Raw genomic sequence first — 19,675 nt, 5'->3', positions numbered from 1 at the left:
ATGTGTCGACCACGTCAATGTCGACCAATAGTGGTCAAACTGAGTGTTGACCTTAACATTGTCGACCATTCATACCGGAACCGTATACATTAAGCCATCAGAAAACAAAGGTTTCACTATCGCACTCTCAAAAAATTCTGTATTTCAGAATATTTGGATATGGGATACTCAACCTGTATAGGAGCAATCTCATGCTTTACAAAGCTGCTGCGATGGTACAATGGGCCACAGCTACACAGCAATAAGAAAGGGGACACCGGACCAACTCTCAGGCAAGGACAGAAAGACACGAAGTGCAAGTTCACATATATTTGTAACTTGACCAGCTATGCATTCAAACATTTATACACAGAAATAAATTCCAATGAACCCTTTTCCATACTAAAGAACATATATTATATACAGATCTAAATCTATTGTCTTTACATATCAATTAGTCATAAAATATGTATCACAATAAGTAAATAAACAGAGGGCGCCCAACCGTAACTAAAAGATCTAGAATCAGTGACCACAGGAGAAGATGAGCCGATACCCCCAATAAATCTGTTGGTAACAATCCAAAAAGTCCATTGAAATAAATTTGCATGGGTGAGAAGATGTGGGCTAGTTAACCCATAGTTCATCAGGAGCCCTATATCCTTATCAAGGATGAAAGAAAGAAAGAAAGAAAGAAAGAAAGAAAGAAAGAAAGAAAGAAAGAAAGAAAGAAAGAAAGAAAGAAAGAAAGAAAGAAAGAGAGACCTGATATATGACCTCAACTGAAAACTAAACTAACACTATCTATCATAAATTATTCAATTCAGTTGATTCATTGAGACCTGTGGGAGATAAAGTACCTTGGATCTTTGTGTTAGGTACTTTATCTCCCACAGGTCTCAATGAATCAATTGAATTGAATAATTTAGATAGTTGGTGTTAGTTTAGTTTCCAGCTGAGTTCATATATCAGGTCTCTCTCTTTCTTTAAGCCTTGATGTATAGGGCTCCTGATGGACTGTGGGTTAACTAGCCCAAATCTTCTCACCCATGCAAATTTCTTTCAATGGACTTTTTGGATTGTTACCAACAGATTAATTGGGGGTATCGGCTCATCTTCTCCTGTGGTCACTGATTTCTAGATCTTTTAGTTACCGTTGGGCGCCCTCTGTTTATTTACTTATTGTGATACATATGTTATGACTGTAATTGGTATGTAAAGACAATAGATTTAGATCTGTACATAATATATGTTCTTTAGTATATCTGGAGAATCAAAGAAGACAATCTTTGAGATGGAAAAGCGTTCATTGGAACTTATTTCTGTGTATGAATAGATGGTCAAGTTACAAATATATCTGAACTTGCACTTCGTGTCTCTGTCCTTGCCTGAGAGTTGGTCCGGTCTCCCCTTTCTTATTGCTGTGTAGCTGTGGCCCATTGTACCATCGCAGCAGCTTTGTAAAGCATGAGATTGCTCCTATACAGGTTGAGTATCCCATATCAAAATATTCAGAAATATGGAATTTTTTGAGGGTGCAATAGTGAAACCTTTGTTTTCTGATGGCTCAATGTACACAAACTTTGTTTAATACACAGAGTTATTAAAAATATTGCATTAAATGACCTTCAGGCTGTGTGTATAAGGTGTATAGGAAACATAAATGTATTGTGTGAATGTACAAACACTTTGTTTAATACACAAAGTTACTAAAAATATTGGCTAAAATGACCATCAGGCTGTGTGTATAAGGTGTATATGAAAATAAGATTTTACTCACCGGTAAATCTATTTCTCGTAGTCCGTAGTGGATGCTGGGAACTCCGTAAGGACCATGGGGAATAGCGGCTCCGCAGGAGACTGGGCACAACTAAAGAAAGCTTTAGGTCACCTGGTGTGCACTGGCTCCTCCCACTATGACCCTCCTCCAAGCCTCAGTTAGGACACTGTGCCCGGACGAGCTGACATAATAAGGAAGGATTTTGAATCCCGGGTAAGACTCATACCAGCCACACCAATCACACCGTATAACTCGTGATACTATACCCAGTTAACAGTATGAATATAACTGAGCCTCTCAACAGATGGCTCAACAATAACCCTTTAGTTAGGCAATAACTATATACAAGTATTGCAGACAATCCGCACTTGGGATGGGCGCCCAGCATCCACTACGGACTACGAGAAATAGATTTACCGGTGAGTAAAATCTTATTTTCTCTGACGTCCTAGTGGATGCTGGGAACTCCGTAAGGACCATGGGGATTATACCAAAGCTCCCAAACGGGCGGGAGAGTGCGGATGACTCTGCAGCACCGAATGAGAGAACTCAAGGTCCTCCTCAGCCAGGGTATCAATTTTGTAGAATTTAGCAAACGTGTTTGCCCCTGACCAAGTTGCAGCTCGGCAAAGTTGGAAAGCCGAGACCCCTCGGGCAGCTGCCCAAGATGAGCCCACCTTCCTTGTGGAATGGGCTTTTACAGATTTTGGCTGCGGTAGTCCAGCCGCAGAATGCGCCAGCTGAATTGTGCTACAAATCCAGCGAGCAATAGTCTGCTTAGAAGCAGGAGCACCCAGTTTGCTGGGTGCATACAGGATAAACAGCGAGTCAGTTCTCCTGACTCTAGCCGTCCTGGAAACATAATTTTTCAAGGCCCTGACTACGTCCAGTAACTTGGAATCCTCCAAGTCCCTAGTAGCCGCAGGCACTACAATAGTTGGTTCAAGTGAAAAGCTGATATCACCTTAGGGAGAAACTGGGGACGAGTCCTCAATTCTGCCCTATCCATATGGAAAATCAGATTAGGACTTTTATATGACAAAGCCGCCAATTCTGATACACGCCTGGCCGAAGCCAAGGCCAATAACATGACCACTTTCCGCGTGAGATATTTTAGATCCACGGTTTTTAGTGGCTCACACCAATGTGATTTTAAGAAACTCAACACCACGTTGAGAACCCAAGGTGCCACTGGAGGCACAACCGGGGGCTGAATATGCAGCACTCCTTTTACAATGTCTGAACTTCAGGTACTGAAGCTAGTTCTTTTTGGAAGAAAATCGACAGAGCCGAGATCTGTACCTTAATGGAGCCTAATTTTAGGCCCATAGACCCTCCTGCTTGTAGGAAATGCAGAAATCGACCTAGTTGAAATTCCTCTGTTGGGGCCTTTTTGGCCTCACACCAAGCAACATATTTTCGCCATATGCGGTGATAATGTTTTGCAGTTACATCTTTCCTGGCTTGAATCAGCGTAGGAATGACTTCCTCCGGAATGCCCTTTTCCTTTAGGATCCGGCGTTCAACCGCCATGCCGTCAAAACGTAGCCGCGGTAAGTCTTGGAACAGATAGGGCCCCTGCTGCCGCAGGTCCTGTCTGAGCGGCAGAGGCCATGGGTCCTCTGATATAATTTCTTGAAGTTCTGGGTACCAAGCTCTTCTTGGCCAATCCGGAACCACGAGTATCGTTCTTACTCCTCGCCTTCCTATTATTCTCAGTACCTTTTGTATGAGAGGCAGAGGGAGGAACACATAAACCGACTGGTACACCCACGGTGTTACCAGAGCGTCCACAGCTATCGCCTGAGGGTCCTTTGACCTGGCGCAATATCTTTTATAGCTTTTTGTTGAGGCGGGACGCCATCATGTCCACCTGTGGCCTTTCCCAATGGTGTACAATCCTTTGGAAGACTTCTGGATGAAATCCCCACTCTCCCGGGTGGAGGTCGTGTCCGCTGAGAAGATCTGCTTCCCAGTCGTCCACTCCGGGAATGAACACTGCTGACAGTGTTAACACATGATTTTCCGCCCATCGGAGAATCCTTGTGGCTTCTGCCATCGCCATCCTGCTTCTTGTGCCGCCCCGTTGGTTTACATGGGCGACTGCCGTGATGTTGTCTGATTGGATCAGTACCGGCTGGTTTTGAAGCAGAGGCCTTGCCTGACTCAGGGCATTGTAAATGGCCCTCAGTTCCAGAATATTTATGTGTCGGGAAGTCACTTGACTTGACCAAAGTCCCTGGAAGTTTTTTTTTCTCCCTGTGTGACTGCCCCCCAGCCTCAAAGGCTGGCATCCATGGTCACTAGGACCTAGTCCTGTATGCCGAACCTGCGGCCTTCTTGCATGGAACCTGCCGAATGGGATTGCTTCGTAGGAAGCTACCATTTTTTCCCAGGACTCGCGTGCAATGATGCACCGATACCTGTTTTTTCAGGAGGTCTCTGACTAGAGATGACAGTTCCTTGGCTTTCTCCTCCGGGAGAAACACTTATTTCTGTTCTGTGTCCAGAACCATCCCCAGGAACAGTAGACGTGTCGTAGGAACCAGCTGTGACTTTGGACTGTTTAGAATCCAACCGTGCTGTTGTAGCACTTTCCAAAATAGTGCTACCCCGACTAGCAACTGCTCCTTGGACCTTGCCCTTATAAGGATATTGTCCAAGTACGGGATAATTAAAACTCCCTTTTTTCGAAGGAGTATCATCATTTTGGCCATTACCTTGGTAAACACCCTCGGTGCCATGTACAGTCCAAACGGCAGTGTCTGGACTTGGTAATGGTAATCCTGTACCACAAATCTGAGGTACTCCTGGCGAGGATGGTAAATGGGGACATGCAGGTAAGCATCCTTGATGTCCCGGGATCCCATGTAATCCCCCTCGTCCAGGCTTGCAATAACCGCCCTGAGCGATTCCATCTTGAACTTGAATTTTTTTATGTATGTGTTCAAGGATTTTAAATATAAAATGGGTCACACCGAACCATGCGGTTTCGGTACCCCAAACCGTGTGGAATAGTAACCCCGTCCTTGTTGAAGTAGGGGCACCTTGAGTATTACCTGCTGGGAATACAGCTTATTAATTGCCTCTAGCGCAGCCTCCCTGCCTGAGGGAGTTGTCGGCAAGGCATATTTGAGGAAACGGCGGGGGGGAGACATCTCGAATTCCAGCTTGTACCCCTGAAATACTACTTGAATGAAACAGGGATCCACCTGTGAGCGAGCCCACTGATCGCTGAAATTTTTGAGACGGCCCCCCACCGTACCTGGCTACACCTGTGGAGCCCCCGCGTCATGCTGTGGACTCAGAGGAAGCGAGAGAAGAATTTTGATTCTGGGAACAGGCTGACTGGTGCAGCTTTTTCCCTCTCCCCATGTCTCTGTACAGAAAGGAAGCGCCTTTGACCCGCTTGCTTTTCTGAAGCCGAAAGGACTGTACCTGATAATACAGTGCTTTCTTAGTCTGTGAGGAAACCTGAGGTAATGGATACGAGGTCCCAGAGACCATCCCCAAATAATTCCTCACCCTTATAAGGCAGAGTCTCTATGCGCCTTTTAAAGTCAGCATCACCTGTCCAGTGACAGGTCTCTAATACCCTCCTGACAGAATGGTCATTACATTCATTTTGGATGCCAGCCGGCAAAATATCCCTCTGTGCATCCCTCATATATAAGACGACGTCTTTAATATGTTCTCATGTGTGACAGGGTCACCGACCACGCTGCAGCAGCACGATCTGCAGGTCTCAGTCTAGTACCTGAGTGTGTAAATACAGACTTCAGGATAGCCTCCTGCTTTTTATCAACAGGTACCTTCAAAGTGGCCGTTCCTAAAACGGCAGTGCCACCTTTTTTGACAACCGTGTGAGCGCCTTATCCACCCTAGGGGATATCTCCCAGCGTAACTTATCCTCTGGCGGGAAAGGGTACGCCATCAGTAACTTTTTAGAAATTACCAGTTTCTTATCGGGGGGAACCCACGCTTTTCACACACTTCATTCATTCATCTGATGGGGGAACAAAACACTGCCTGCTTTTTCTCCCCAAACATAAAACCCTTTTTTAGTGGTACTTGGGTTAATGTCAGAAATGTGTAACACATTTTTTATTGCCGGGATTAAGTCACGGATGTTCCTAGTGGATTGTGTCTCAACCTTGTCGACACTGGAGTCAGACTCCGTGTCGACATCTGTGTCTGCCATCTGAGTGAGCGGGCGTTTTTTGAGCCCCTGATGGCCTTTGAGACGCCTGGGCAGGCGCGGACTGAGAAGCCGGCTGTCCCACAGCTGTTACGTCATCCACCCTTTTATGTAAGGAGTTGACACTGTCGGTTAATACCTTTCACCTAACCATCCACTCTGGTGTCGGCCCCACAGGGGGCGACATCACATTTATCGGCATCTGCTCCGTCACCATATAAGCCTCCTCATTAAACATGTCGACACAGCTGTACCGACACACCGCACACACACAGGGAATGCTCTGACTGAGGACAGGACCCCACAAAGCCCTTTGGGGAGACAGAGAGAGAGTATGCCAGCACACACCAGAGCGCTATATAATGTGGGGATTAACACTATAACTGAGTGAAATTTCCCCAATAGCTGCTTGTATATATAATATTGCGCCTAAATTTAGTGCCCCCCCTCTCTTTTTAACCCTTTGAGCCTGAAAACTACAGGGGAGAGCCTGGGGAGCTTTCTTCCAGCTGCACTGTGAAGAGAAAATGGCGCCAGTGTGTCTGAGGGAGATAGCTCCGCCCCTTTTTCGCGGACTTTTCTCCCGCTTTTTTCTGGATTCTGGCAGGGGTATTTACCACATATATAGCCTCTGGGGCTATATATTGTGGTATTTTTGTCAGCCAAGGTGTTAATATTGCTGCTCAGGGCGCCCCCCCCCCAGCGCCCTGCACCCTCAGTGACCGGAGTGTGAGGTGTACATGAGGAGCAATGGCGCACAGCTGCAGTGCTGTGCGCTACCTCGGTGAAGACTGATGTCTTCTGCCGCCGATTTTCCGGACCTCTTCTTGCTTCTGGCTCTGTAAGGGGGACGGCGGCGCGGCTCCGGGACCGTACACCAAGGACTAGGCCTGCGGTCGATCCCTCTGGAGCTAATGGTGTCCAGTAGCCTAAGAAGCCCAATCCGGCTGCAAGCAGGCGAGTTCGCTTCTTCTCCCCTTAGTCCCTCGCTGCAGTGAGCCTGTTGCCAGCAGGTCTCACTGAAAATAAAAAACCTAAATCTATACTTTCTTTCTAAGGGCTCAGGAGAGCCCCTAGTGTGCATCCAACCTCGGCCGGGCACAAAATCTAACTGAGGCTTGGAGGAGGGTCATAGTGGGAGGAGCCAGTGCACACCAGGTGACCTAAAGCTTTCTTTAGTTGTGCCCAGTCTCCTGCGGAGCCGCTATTCCCCATGGTCCTTACGGAGTTCCCAGCATCCACTAGGACGTCAGAGAAACATAAATGCATTCTGTGCTTAGACTTAGGTCCCATCGCCATGATATCTCATTATGGTATACAATTATTCCAAAAATTGGGGGCATCAGCTCATCTTCCCATGTGGTCACTGATTCTAGATCTTTAAGTTACCGTTGGGCAGCCTCTGTTTATTTACTTATTGTGATACATACTGTATGTTATGTCTGTTATTGATCTGTAAAGACAATAGATTTAGATCTGTATATAATATATGTTCTTTAGTACCTCTGGAGGATGAAAGAAGACAATCTTTGAGATGGAAAAGGGTTCATTGGAACTTGTTTCTGTGTATGTATGTTTCAATGCATAGCTGGTCAAGTTACAAATATATTTGGACTTGCTTTTCGTGTCTTTCTGTCCTTGCCTGAGAGTTGGTCCGGTGTCCCCTTTCTTATTGCTGTGCGGTTGTGGCCCATTGTACCACGTGTATATTCGGGTTTTCAACAGACTGCCTCTATATAATGTGCAATAAGCCTATTAGGTTAGAAGAAACATCATCTTCGTTATCTAATAGTCCCTTGTTTTTAGAGACAAGGAAGTTAATCCTTGAGTTGGGGACATTTTATTGCAGTGGATTTTTGTTTGAATTCGTCTCCACATGATCTTTGTTATCTGGTTCATTATTAAAATAAGAATTTACTTACCGATAATTCTATTTCTCGGAGTCCGTAGTGGATGCTGGGGTTCCTGAAAGGACCATGGGGAATAGCGGCTCCGCAGGAGACAGGGCACAAAAAGTAAAGCTTTTCCAGATCAGGTGGTGTGCACTGGCTCCTCCCCCTATGACCCTCCTCCAGACTCCAGTTAGGTACTGTGCCCGGACGAGCGTACACAATAAGGGAGGATTTTGAATCCCGGGTAAGACTCATACCAGCCACACCAATCACACCGTACAACTTGTGATCTAAACCCAGTTAACAGTATGATAACAAAAGGAGCCTCTGAAAGACGGCTTCCTACAACAATAACCCGATTTTTGTAACAATAACTATGTACAAGTATTGCAGAATAATCCGCACTTGGGATGGGCGCCCAGCATCCACTACGGACTCCGAGAAATAGAATTATCGGTAAGTAAATTCTTATTTTCTCTATCGTCCTAGTGGATGCTGGGGTTCCTGAAAGGACCATGGGGATTATACCAAAGCTCCCAAACGGGCGGGAGAGTGCGGATGACTCTGCAGCACCGAATGAGAGAACTCCAGGTCCTCTTTTGCCAGGGTATCAAATTTGTAAAATTTTACAAACGTGTTCTCCCCCGACCACGTAGCTGCTCGGCAGAGTTGTAATGCCGAGACCCCTCGGGCAGCCGCCCAAGATGAGCCCACCTTCCTTGTGGAATGGGCATTTACATATTTTTTGCTGTGGCAAGCCTGCCACAGAATGTGCAAGCTGAATTGTACTACAAATCCAACGATCAATAGTCTGCTTAGAAGCAGGAGCACTCAGCTTGTTGGGTGCATACAGGATAAACAGCAAGTCAGATTTCCTGACTCCAGCCGACCTGGAAACTATATTTTCAGGGTCCTGACAACATCCAGCAACTTGGAGTCCTCCAAGTCCCTAGTAGCCGCAGGCACCACAATAAGCTGGTTCAGGTGAAACGCTGACACCACCTTAGGGAGAAACTGGGGACGAGTCCACAGCTTTGCTCTGTCCGAATGGACAATCAGATATGGCTTTGTGAGATAAAGCCGCCAATTCTGACACTCGCCTGGCCGAGGCCAGGACCAACAGCATGGTCACTTTCCATGTGAGATATATCAAATCCACAGATTTGAGTTGTTTAAAACAATGTGATTTTAGGAATCCCAAACTACGTTGAGATCGCCCAGTGCCACTGGAGACATCAAAAAGGGGTTGTATATGCAGTACTCCCTTAACAACTTCTGGACTTCAGGAACTGAAGCCAATTTCTTTCTGGAAGAAAATCGACCGGTCGAAATTTGAACCTTAATGGACCCCAATTTGAGACCCATATACACTCCTGCTTGCAGGAAATGTAGGAATTAACCTAGTTGAAATTCTTCCGTGGAGCCTTCCTGGCCTCACACCATGGAACATATTTTCACCTAAGCGGTGATAATGTTGTGCGGTCACCTCCTTCCTGGCTCTGACCAGGGTAGGGATGACCTCTTCCGGAATGCCTTTTTCCCTTAGGATCCGGCGTTCACCCGCCCTGGCGTCAACGCAGCTGCGGTAAGTCATGGAACAGACATGATTCTTGCTGAATCAAGATCCTTTCTAGTATCTCTTGAAGTTCCGGGTACCAAGTTCTTCTTGGCCCAAACCGGAACCCCGAGTATAGTTCTTACTCCTCTCCTTCCTATCATTCTCCATACACTGGGTATGAAAGGCAGAGGAGGGAACACATACACCGACTGGTACACCCACGGTGTTACCAGAGCGTCCCAGCTATTGCCTGAGGGTCTCTAGACCTGGCGCTTCATGTGGGACGCCATCATAACCACCTTTGGTCTTTCCCAACGGTTTACAAACATGTGGAAACTTCCAGATGAAGTTCCCACTTTTCCGGGTGGAATTCATTTATGCTGAGGAAATCTTCCTAGTTGTCCACTCCCGGAATGAACACTGCTGACAGTGTTATCACATGATCTTTCGCCCAGCGAAGAATCCTTGCTGTCATTGCCCTCCTGCTTCTTGTGCCGCCCCGTCTGTTTACGTGGGCGACTGCCATGATGATGTCCTACTGGATCAGCACCGGTTGACTTTGAAGCAGAGGTCTTCCTAGGCTCAGAGCATCGTAAATTGCCCTTAGCTCCAGTATATTCATGTGGAGAGAAATCTCCAGACTTGACCACACTTCCTTGGAAATTTCTTCCTTGTGTGACTGTTCCCCAGCCTCTCAGGCTGGCATCCGTGGTCACCAGAACACAGTCCTGAATGCTGAATGTGCTGCCCTCTAGAAGATGAGCACTCTGCAGCCCCCACAGAAGAGACACCCTTGTCCTTGGAGACAGGGTTATCCGCTGATGCATCTGAAGATGCGATCCGGACCATTCGTCCAGCAAATCCCCCTGAAAAGTTTTTGCGTGAGATCTGCCGAATGGAATCGCTTCGTAAGAAGCCACCATTTTTCCCAGGACTCCTGTGCATTGATGCACTGATACTTGGCCTGGATTTAGGAGGTTTCTGACTAGGTCGGATAACTCCCTGGCTTTCCCCTCCAGGAGAAATACCTCTTTCTGGACTATGCCCAGAATCATTTCTAGGAACAGCAGACGTATCATCGGAAAACAGCTGCGATTTTTGGAATATTGAGAATCCACTCGTGCTGTCGTAGAACTACTTTAGATAGTTCTTTTCCGACCTCCAACTGTTCTCTGGAAACTTGTCCCTTTCAGGATATCGTCCAAGTAAGGGATAATTTAGATGCCTTTCTTCTTTTAAGAATCATCTTTTCGGCCATTACCTTGGTAAAGGCCCGGGGTGCCGTGGATAATTCAACGGCAGCGTCTGAAACTGATATTGACAGTTCTGTATCACGAACCAGAGGTACCCTTGTTGAGAAGGGCAAATTTGGACATGGAGGTAATCCTTGATGTCCAGGGACACCATATAGTCCCCTTTTTTCCGGTTCTCTATCACTGCTCTGAGTGACTCCATCTTGATTTGAACCTTTTTATGTAAGTGTTCAAAGATTTCAGATTTAGACTATGTCTCACCAAGCCGTCTGGCTTCAGTACCACAATATAGTGTGGAGGACTAATACCCTTTTCCTTGTTGTAGGAGGGGTACTTTGATTATCACCTGCTGGAAATACAGCTTGTGAATTTTTTCCCAATACTGCCTCCTTGTCGGAGGGAGCCGTTGGTACAGCAGGCTTCAGGAACCTGCGAGGAAAAAATGTCTCGACTCTCCAATCTGTACCCCTGGGATAATACTTGTATGATCTAGGGGTCAACTTGCGAGTGATCCCACTGCGCGCTGAGACTCTTGAGACTACCCCCCCACTGGTGGAGGGCTTCTTTTCCTGGGAAGGGGCTGCCTGCTGCAGTCTACTTCCCTTTCCTCTATGTCTGGGCAGATATGACTGGCCTTTTGCCCGCTTGCCCACATGGGAACGGAAGGATTGAGGCTGAAAAGACAGTGTCTTTTTCTGCTGAGATGTAACTTGGGGTAAAAAGGTTGGATTTCCCAGCTGTGGCCGTGGCCCCCAGGTCCGACGGACCGACCCCAAATAACTCCTTCCCTTTATACGGCAATACTTCCATGTGCCGTATGGGATCTGTATCACCTGACCACTGTCGTGTCCATGACATCTTCTGGGAGATATGGACAACGCACTTATCTTGATGCCAGAGTGCAAATATCCCTCTGTGCATCTCGCATACATATATATAGAATGCATCCTATTAAATGCTCTATATCAATAAAATATTTTTAGTCAGGGAATTCGACCAAGCCAACCCAGCACTGCATCTCCAGGCTGATGGCGATCGCTGGTCGCAGTATAACCACCGTCTGTGTGTATATACTTTTTAGGATATTTTTCCAGCTGCCTATCAGCTGGCTCCTTGAGGGCGGCCGTATTTGGAGACGGTAACGCCACTTGATAAGTGTGTGAGCGCCTTATCCACCCTAATGGGTGCTTCCCAACGCGCCCTAACTTCTGGCGGGAAAAGGTATAACGCCAATATTTGCTATCGGGGTAAACCCACGTATCATCACACACTTCATTTTATTTTATCTGATTCAGGAAAAACTACAGGTAGTTTTTTCACTTCCACATAATACCCTTTTCTGTGGTACTTGTAGTATCAGAAATATGTAACAGCTCCTTCATTGCCCTTAACGTGTGGCCCTAATGAGGAATACGTTTGTTTATTCACCGTCGACACTGGATTCAGTGTCCGTGTCTGTGTCTGTGTCGACCGACTGAGGTAAATGGGCGTTTTTTATAAAAAAACCCTGACGGTGTTTCTGAGACGCCTGGACCGTTACTAATTGTTTGTCGGTCGTCTCATGTCGTCAACCGACCTTGCAGCGTGTTGACATTCTCACGTAATTCCCTAAATAAGCCATCCATTCCGGTGTCGACTCCCTAGAGAGTGACATCACCATTACAGGCAATTTCTCCGCCTCCTCCAGCATCGTCCTCATACATGTCGACACACACGTACCGACACACAGCACACACACCTGGAATGCTCTGACAGAGGACAGGACCCCACTAGCCCTTTGGAGAGACAGAGGGAGAGTTTGCCAGCACACACCAAAAAACGCTATAATTACATAGGGACAACCTTATATAAGTGTTTCTCCCTAATAGCATCTTTATATATATATTTATATCGCCAATTTGTGCCCCCCCTCTCTGTTTAAACCCTGTTTCTGTAGTGCAGTGCAGGGGAGAGCCTGGGAGCCTTCTCTCCAGCCTTTCTGTGAGAGAAAAAATGGCGCTGTGTGCTGAGGAGATAGGCCCCGCCCCTTTTACGGCGGGCTCGTCTCCCGCTCTTTAGTGAAGTTTGGCAGGGGTTAAATATCTCCATATAGCCTCTGGGGGCTATATGTGAGGTATTTTTAGCCAGTATATAGGTTTACATTTGCCTCCCAGGGCGCCCCCCCCCAGCGCCCTGCACCCTCAGTGACAGCGTGTGAAGTGTGCTGAGAGGAAAATGGCGCACAGCTGCAGTGCTGTGCGCTACCTTTAGAAGACTGTCAGAGTCTTCAGCCGCCGATTCTGGACCTCTTCTAACTTCAGCATCTGCAAGGGGGCCGGCGGCGCGGCTCCGGTGACCATCCAGGCTGTACCTGTGATCGTCCCTCTGGAGCTAATGTCCAGTAGCCAAGAAGCCAATCCATCCTGCACGCAGGTGAGTTCACTTCTTCTCCCCTCAGTCCCTCGTTGCAGTGATCCTGTTGCCAGCAGGACTCACTGTAAAATAAAAAACCTAAGCTAAACTTTCTCTAAGCAGCTCTTTAGGAGAGCCACCTAGATTGCACCCTTCTCGGCCGGGCACAAAAATCTAACTGGAGTCTGGAGGAGGGTCATAGGGGGAGGAGCCAGTGCACACCACCTGATCTGGAAAAGCTTTACTTTTTGTGCCCTGTCTCCTGCGGAGCCGCTATTCCCCATGGTCCTTTCAGGAACCCCAGCATCCACTAGGACGATAGAGAAAAATAGAAAAATATTGCAAGTTCATTTCTGTCTTTACTTACCTGGGATTTGATCCTGAGTCCTTCTGTTCACCAACATGTGGTTTTAAACCACTACGCTATTGTAGTGGTCATGTAATGCCTGAGATTGTTCTCATATTTATACCTCTTGGATTGCTCTCCAACTGAGTTTCTCAATGAAGCAGTTTTACATTTGTTTTTTCATGATAATGAATTTATGTTGAAATGTGTTGTATTTAAACATATATTCATATAGTATAATGAATTTATAATTGGAGTATTATTTAATTCATTTTATAATTTATTTTATGTTGTTTGGCGCTTACACAGATTGCCCAAAAGGGTATATGTCTGATTGTGCATACAGGTGTTAAGAGGGTTTAATAGTGAAGGGCTTTATTCGATTGGTCCTCAGCACACTTAACTAGGTCACCTGGGACAGAGTTCACCTTCTGAGGAAACCGCTTTTGCAAGTCTGCAGAGATACATGTTAAGGATTATGGAGCAAACTGCCTAAATTGCACGATTACTACAAGTATTGTATAAATGGCAACAATAATTGTTGTGTAATTTAAACGAGGGCAGTATGTTGATGTAGAGGTATCGAATACTGTACATGATGTAAGGATGTATTGTAAATATAAGTTGAGGATAACAATATGGGGTCTATTTAAATAGAAAAGTGAAAAGTGGCATATAAAAAAAAAAACCTCCCAAAAAAATCTCTGCTTTTCACTTTAATATTACCGCTGTATTTATATATTTTGGGATACATGCTGGGAAAGCCCTTACGGTAAAGGTTTGTCCCAGTGAGCAGAAAAGGAGCCTGAAGTTGCTCCTATTTGCCATCTTTTGCATTTGTGAAAGAAGGCATGTATTTTCTGCACCCAGTGTGCATGCACCTCTCAGCACATGAGCAGAACGGGTGCCAGAGGAGTCGGCGGAACAATGCATTCTGTGAGAAAGCATGAGAACTGTTCCTTCCATGTTTTTCTCCAGTGCAAACATACAGAACTCCATCCAGAGAAAGCATTATGTTTTGCTCAAAAATTTTCTTTTGTGTTCTATATAACGATCAGTCCTGCAAAGCCCTCATTGCTGCGTATGGGGGCTGCAGGAATGTGACAGGAGAAAAGGCGGACTACAATTGGAGAGCTGATAGCTTAGGCATCTGTTAGCTAAAATGAAAGAGAAAAGCTTTATATTTTTAGTTTACTAAAGAGTCTCCTAGGTCCTCTAAAAATAATAAAAACTAACAAACCCCCCCTCCCCTCAAAAAAACCCCCCAACAGATATAAATGCTATCCTGATTCATATACTGTATGCACCAGGGGCGTCTCTAGAGAGGATGGGACCCGTGTGCAGACTCCGTGTGTGGGCCCCCTCCTCTGCCATAGCCGTTGCGCCGCTGCTAGCGCTCTCAGCACTCTAGACTCTGGCACAGTGCCAGAGTCTATAGCGCATGCGCAGGACTACGAAAAATGGCCGCATGCACTGTAGGCTCTGTGACTGTGCCAGAGTCTCTAGTGGTCAGTGCGCTAGCAACGGCGCGACGGCTACGGGAGAGGAGGGGGCCCACACACGGTCAGCGATGTACTCCGGTAAGGTGAGTATAGGAGAAATGGGTTGTCAAACAAGGGTTATATTACCCGCGCTATGAATGAAGGGGTGCAGCTAATTCACCAGGTCACCACAAACCTTAAACATGCATATATAGAAAAGAATTTGTGAATTGCGCACTCCAATTAGATTATATACCACCAAATTCAATGTCTGTCCACTTGGTGGAAAGTATTATCACACCGTATGTCGCTGGGGCGTCCTCTCTTGTATCCTTATCCTTAAGATACCTCAAACAAAATTAGAAAGATACGCCTCTCATTGCGTAAAACTGTTTTTTTACATTTAATTCAAAAAACACATAAAATTCATAAAAATGTAATTAAAGGATTTTTCCACCACCATAAGAAGTACCAGAGTGGGCCTATGCAAGGCATGTGTGTCGCATGAAAGGGTTAATCCCGGGTATAACTCCTCCATGGTCCAGGTGTAAAGCCCTTCAAGGTTCCACGCTGTGTCAGTCCTTGCTTATCTCTACCAATGCGTTTCAACATGCAGTCTTTTTCAAGGTGTAATGGCGGCTACTAAACACTCCATACTTATACTACCTCTGGGTTTAGAGCCAACCCCGTTTCCTTCTCCTACTTGGTCTAGTGCAGTTCTTTACTTTGGATTGGAGAGGCTCCAAGTAAGGGTTCAACGTCTTGGTGGAATAATGGGTCAGGCACAAGGATTCCAATGTAGACGGTGAGCCGGAAATAGGATTTGGTCTGTGTATCTTATTCCCCTAGTATATTATAAACTGAGCTAAATCAGGGAATGGATGTAATACTGGACAGACATTGAATGTGGTGGTATATACCCTAATTGGAGAGCGCAATTCACAAATTATTTTCTATATAGGAGAAATGGATGCAGAGTGTGCGGTGTGGGCCCCCCTGGACCTATGGGGCCCGTGTGCACCACACACACTGCACCCATTATAGAAACGCCAATGGTATGCACATCTTGGAAGGGCAGTGTGAGGTTTCCAGACAACAGTGCGAGATGAGGCAGAACTCATCTTCTGGCTATGTATACATTATGAAAGAGAGGATGACAGAAAGGGCAGAGCTCACATACAGCAGAGATGATCACCCCTGTTAGGACATGCAGTTTCACTTCATCACTAATAAAAACAGCAAGGGAGATCAGTTACTCCATCATGGATTAGGGATCTTCATCAGGGGAAGGAAGATCATATTTACACACTCCTCTTCTTATTCTTTTTCCACTGTAAGCTAGTGTTCTCCAGATGTATCTCCTGGATTCCACAGAGTAAGAAGCACCACACTTTAGGAATCACATTGTACTCCAAATTCCCTTCAAAAGTGTTATTCACGGTGAGCAAACCGGGCCTGAGTCAGTATTGCACGCATGTCTCTTTGCGGACAGAGAATTTGCACTGCACATATCCATATCCGAGAACAAGCAATTTGCAAGTCGGTGTCGTACACATCTTGTGGCTAGAGTGGGTGTAACTTGGTGACAGCGGGACGTAAATATGTAGTATAAGTAGTCCATGGGCATAGAGATGGAATTGCAGGATATTGAGACTTAAGTGCATGCAGATATCTGCCATATTTCAGATGGATCTCTTGAGCCACGGTTAGTACTGGTGCAAGATCGCACTGATAGTAATGACGGCTATGTTCACAAGTGGATAACAGGGACAATTTGGCCACGATTCCATGACCACAATGTTGCGGCATCTGCAGCAGACTTGTGAGCAGCTCTGAATCCTGCCAGAAACTAGTCAGGATGGTCACCAGGAATAAAGATTGTCTGAAGATTATAGTGTGGATTATAATTTTGTTTATTTGCAGTAGGTTTCATTCATATACTATACCCTTACCTGTTGTGTCATGGCCCGAATTCTCCAGTATTCCGCTTCTGCATTGGGAGACAGAGATGGAGCTGCCACCTTTACTTCACACGCATCTCCAGAAAAACTTTCTGACCCACTGTGGAAATAGCCTAAAAGATTCTAAAGAGAGGACAATAGAATGAGGCCATTAATTCCCTCTCATGTTTTTCTGAATTTGCAGAGAAAATTCTCACATTTTTTATGGTCTGGTAAACGGTCTCGGTGCGTTTCAAGACTATATAAAAGGCACCAAGGAAGGAGCCTTAGGCGTCCCGAATGTTAAATTGTATTTTATGCAGCTCATCTCCCAGGCTGGGCTGTGGCACTCGAATACTTCTTCACGTAGACGGGTACAGCGAGAATCGGCAGTGGCTCATATGCCCTCAATTTCCTCTCTTCTATGGGTGCCCCGTAATCAGAGACCCCCGGGTTGGTCTACCTTCCCGTCCATTGCCTTCACTGTTTCATTGTGGGATAGATTAATTAGGACTTTTGGATTAGTTCCCCCCGCGTTCTCTCTCCACTATAATGTTAACCCGGCTTTCCCTGAAGGTAGAGAGATACTTTTCATAACTGACATTGCCCCCTTACGTATGTTTCCGTCCTTTGCAGATCTACAGGATAGATATAATCTTCCCCCTCAGTGCTTTTTCCAATACCTGCAGCTCCGTAGTTTTCACTCGGCAACACTACACTCACATAACTCCATGGTTAAGACTACTATTGAATCGCTCTGTTATGTTTGCTCCTCCTCTAAGGGCCTCATTTCAACTATATACCGCCTCCTCCTTAATTATAACCTCCCCTCATTAGCCCCACACGAGATTTCTTGGGAAACTGGGGTATGGGACCTAAGGTCGACACAAATAAGGTCGACACCTGAAATAGGTCGACATGGACAAAATGTCGACATGGAAAAAGGTCGACATGGAAAAAGGTCGACATAAGTTTTTAGTGTTTTCTTTGTGTAGTTTTCTCCGTAATGTGACCGGGGACTCCAATTAGTGCATCATGTGCTCTCGCATGGCTCGCTTCATTTCCAATTGTAGTCCACGTGGATCGTAAAGTATGAAAAAGTAAAAAAAAAAAAAAAAAAAAAAAAGAGAGTAAAAAACGCATGTCGACCTTTTGTCCATGTCGACCTATTTCAGGTGTCGACCTAAGGTGTGTCAACCAATTGGTGTCGACCTGGACTCCGGATACTGGGAAACTGACCTACAAGAACAAATAGGGCCTGATATTTGGAATCAGATTAGGCAGAATTTGGTCTCCTCTACTACCTCAATCAGACAGAGAAAACGCATTTAAAATTTTGGTTCGCTGGTACTTCGTCCCGACCAGATTACATTGTGCATCTCCCACCACCTTAGACCTCTGTTGGAGGGGATGTGAACTGAAGGGTACCCTGCTGGATATATTTTGGGACTGTCCTAAACTAGTCCCGCTTTGGAAAACTATTCGAAGATTAATATCACGAGTTATTGAGGTTGATATACCCTTCTTCCCTTCTTTCTTTCTATTCCTCCGGAACATCCCTGGGATAGCTAAACCTACTCTAAAACTCATGTGGCACATTGTTAACGCAACGAAATGTAGAATTGCTCGCCACTGGAAATCCCACACTGTTCCATCCATGGCAGCCATTATCACTGCTATATGGAACACGTGGAATTCCTGTCCAATGTAGTCAACTGTAAAGCATCACCCTTCACAGAATCATGGGCACCCTGGTTGGCTTATCATAGAGCTCCTCCCACTCAGACATATGGCTTTTAAAACGGTTTGATATTTTGGGGGTCACGTATTTCTTATTCATATTTGCTCTCACTTATTGTGTCCTGAGATCCCTAACCTGACAATGTTAGTTGTTCTATACTTGCGCAACAATGGTTTGTTGTCTGTACCGCTTGACTGTAAACATATTATTATGCTGTATGAAGCTGGACTTCCCTTTGTTCCCCATGTACCCTTTTTTCCTTCTGTCCAGCCCTCCCCCCCCCTACTTATTGTGTTCTGCCAAAATTCTTCAATAAACAGTCTTTAAAACAAAAACAAAAAAAGAATGAGGCCATTAATGAGTTTTCATCAAAGAAATGGGTACACTAGGGCTGTTTACTGTATCATTTATATGCCCAGATAGGGAATAAGCAAACATAAAATAATAAATTAAGACACTAATAAAACAAACAAACAAACAAAAAAACAACAACACATAAGACAAAGGTCAAAAGGAAGAGAGCCACCATGTGTAGCCAGAATGGCCTGTGTGAGTGACAGTCTTCTAATGTCTGAAATTGTGCCTGAGAGGTGTAGCATCCTTCTTTTGCAAGCAAATACCCAACCATCACCTTATCAATGATAGCAAATGTGGTGGAAGGTATCATTCTGAATAACCCATAAATGCTCAACTGGATTTGATATGGTGACTAAGGGGCCTATGTGCTAAGTTATAGAGCGAGATAAAGTGGGCCGAGATAAAGTACCAGCCAATCAGCTCCTAGTTGTCATTTTTCAAACACAGCCTGCAACATGGCAGTTAGGAGCTGATTGGTTGGTACTTTATTTCTGTCCAGTTTATCTCTCTCCAAGCCTTAGTACATAGACCCCTAAGAAGGATATGATGTACAGATGTGTCCTCACACACCTAGCCTCAGCACACTATGTGGCATGCCAAGCGATGTAGAGTCTTTTTCGCTCTAATGTGCACCTAAGTCTCAATATCATGTAACAAAACTGCAGCACCAATTCATTTGATATGTAACACTTGTATGCCGTGTGCAACCGAGTCTGAATCTGTACACAAAGCACAACAGAACTTGGCGTGAAAAAATGC

General features: G+C 45.5%; 1 protein-coding gene across 5 annotated transcripts in view; it reads right to left on the bottom strand.

The window, feature by feature from the left end:
• Positions 1-19,675, bottom strand: part of ARFGEF3 (ARFGEF family member 3) — a 366,510-nt gene that overhangs the window by 19,267 nt on the left and 327,568 nt on the right. For all 5 annotated transcript variants that reach the window (XM_063917418.1, XM_063917419.1, XM_063917421.1 and 2 more), the window contains one exon: positions 16,831-16,962. In XM_063917418.1, the coding sequence (XP_063773488.1) occupies positions 16,831-16,962 (132 nt within the window). The remainder of the gene's footprint in view (positions 1-16,830; positions 16,963-19,675) is intronic.

The sequence above is a fragment of the Pseudophryne corroboree genome, chromosome 4, assembly GCF_028390025.1.
Source record: "Pseudophryne corroboree isolate aPseCor3 chromosome 4, aPseCor3.hap2, whole genome shotgun sequence".
Lineage (NCBI taxonomy): Eukaryota > Metazoa > Chordata > Amphibia > Anura > Myobatrachidae > Pseudophryne > Pseudophryne corroboree.
This window is presented reverse-complemented; position numbering and strand designations above follow the sequence as displayed.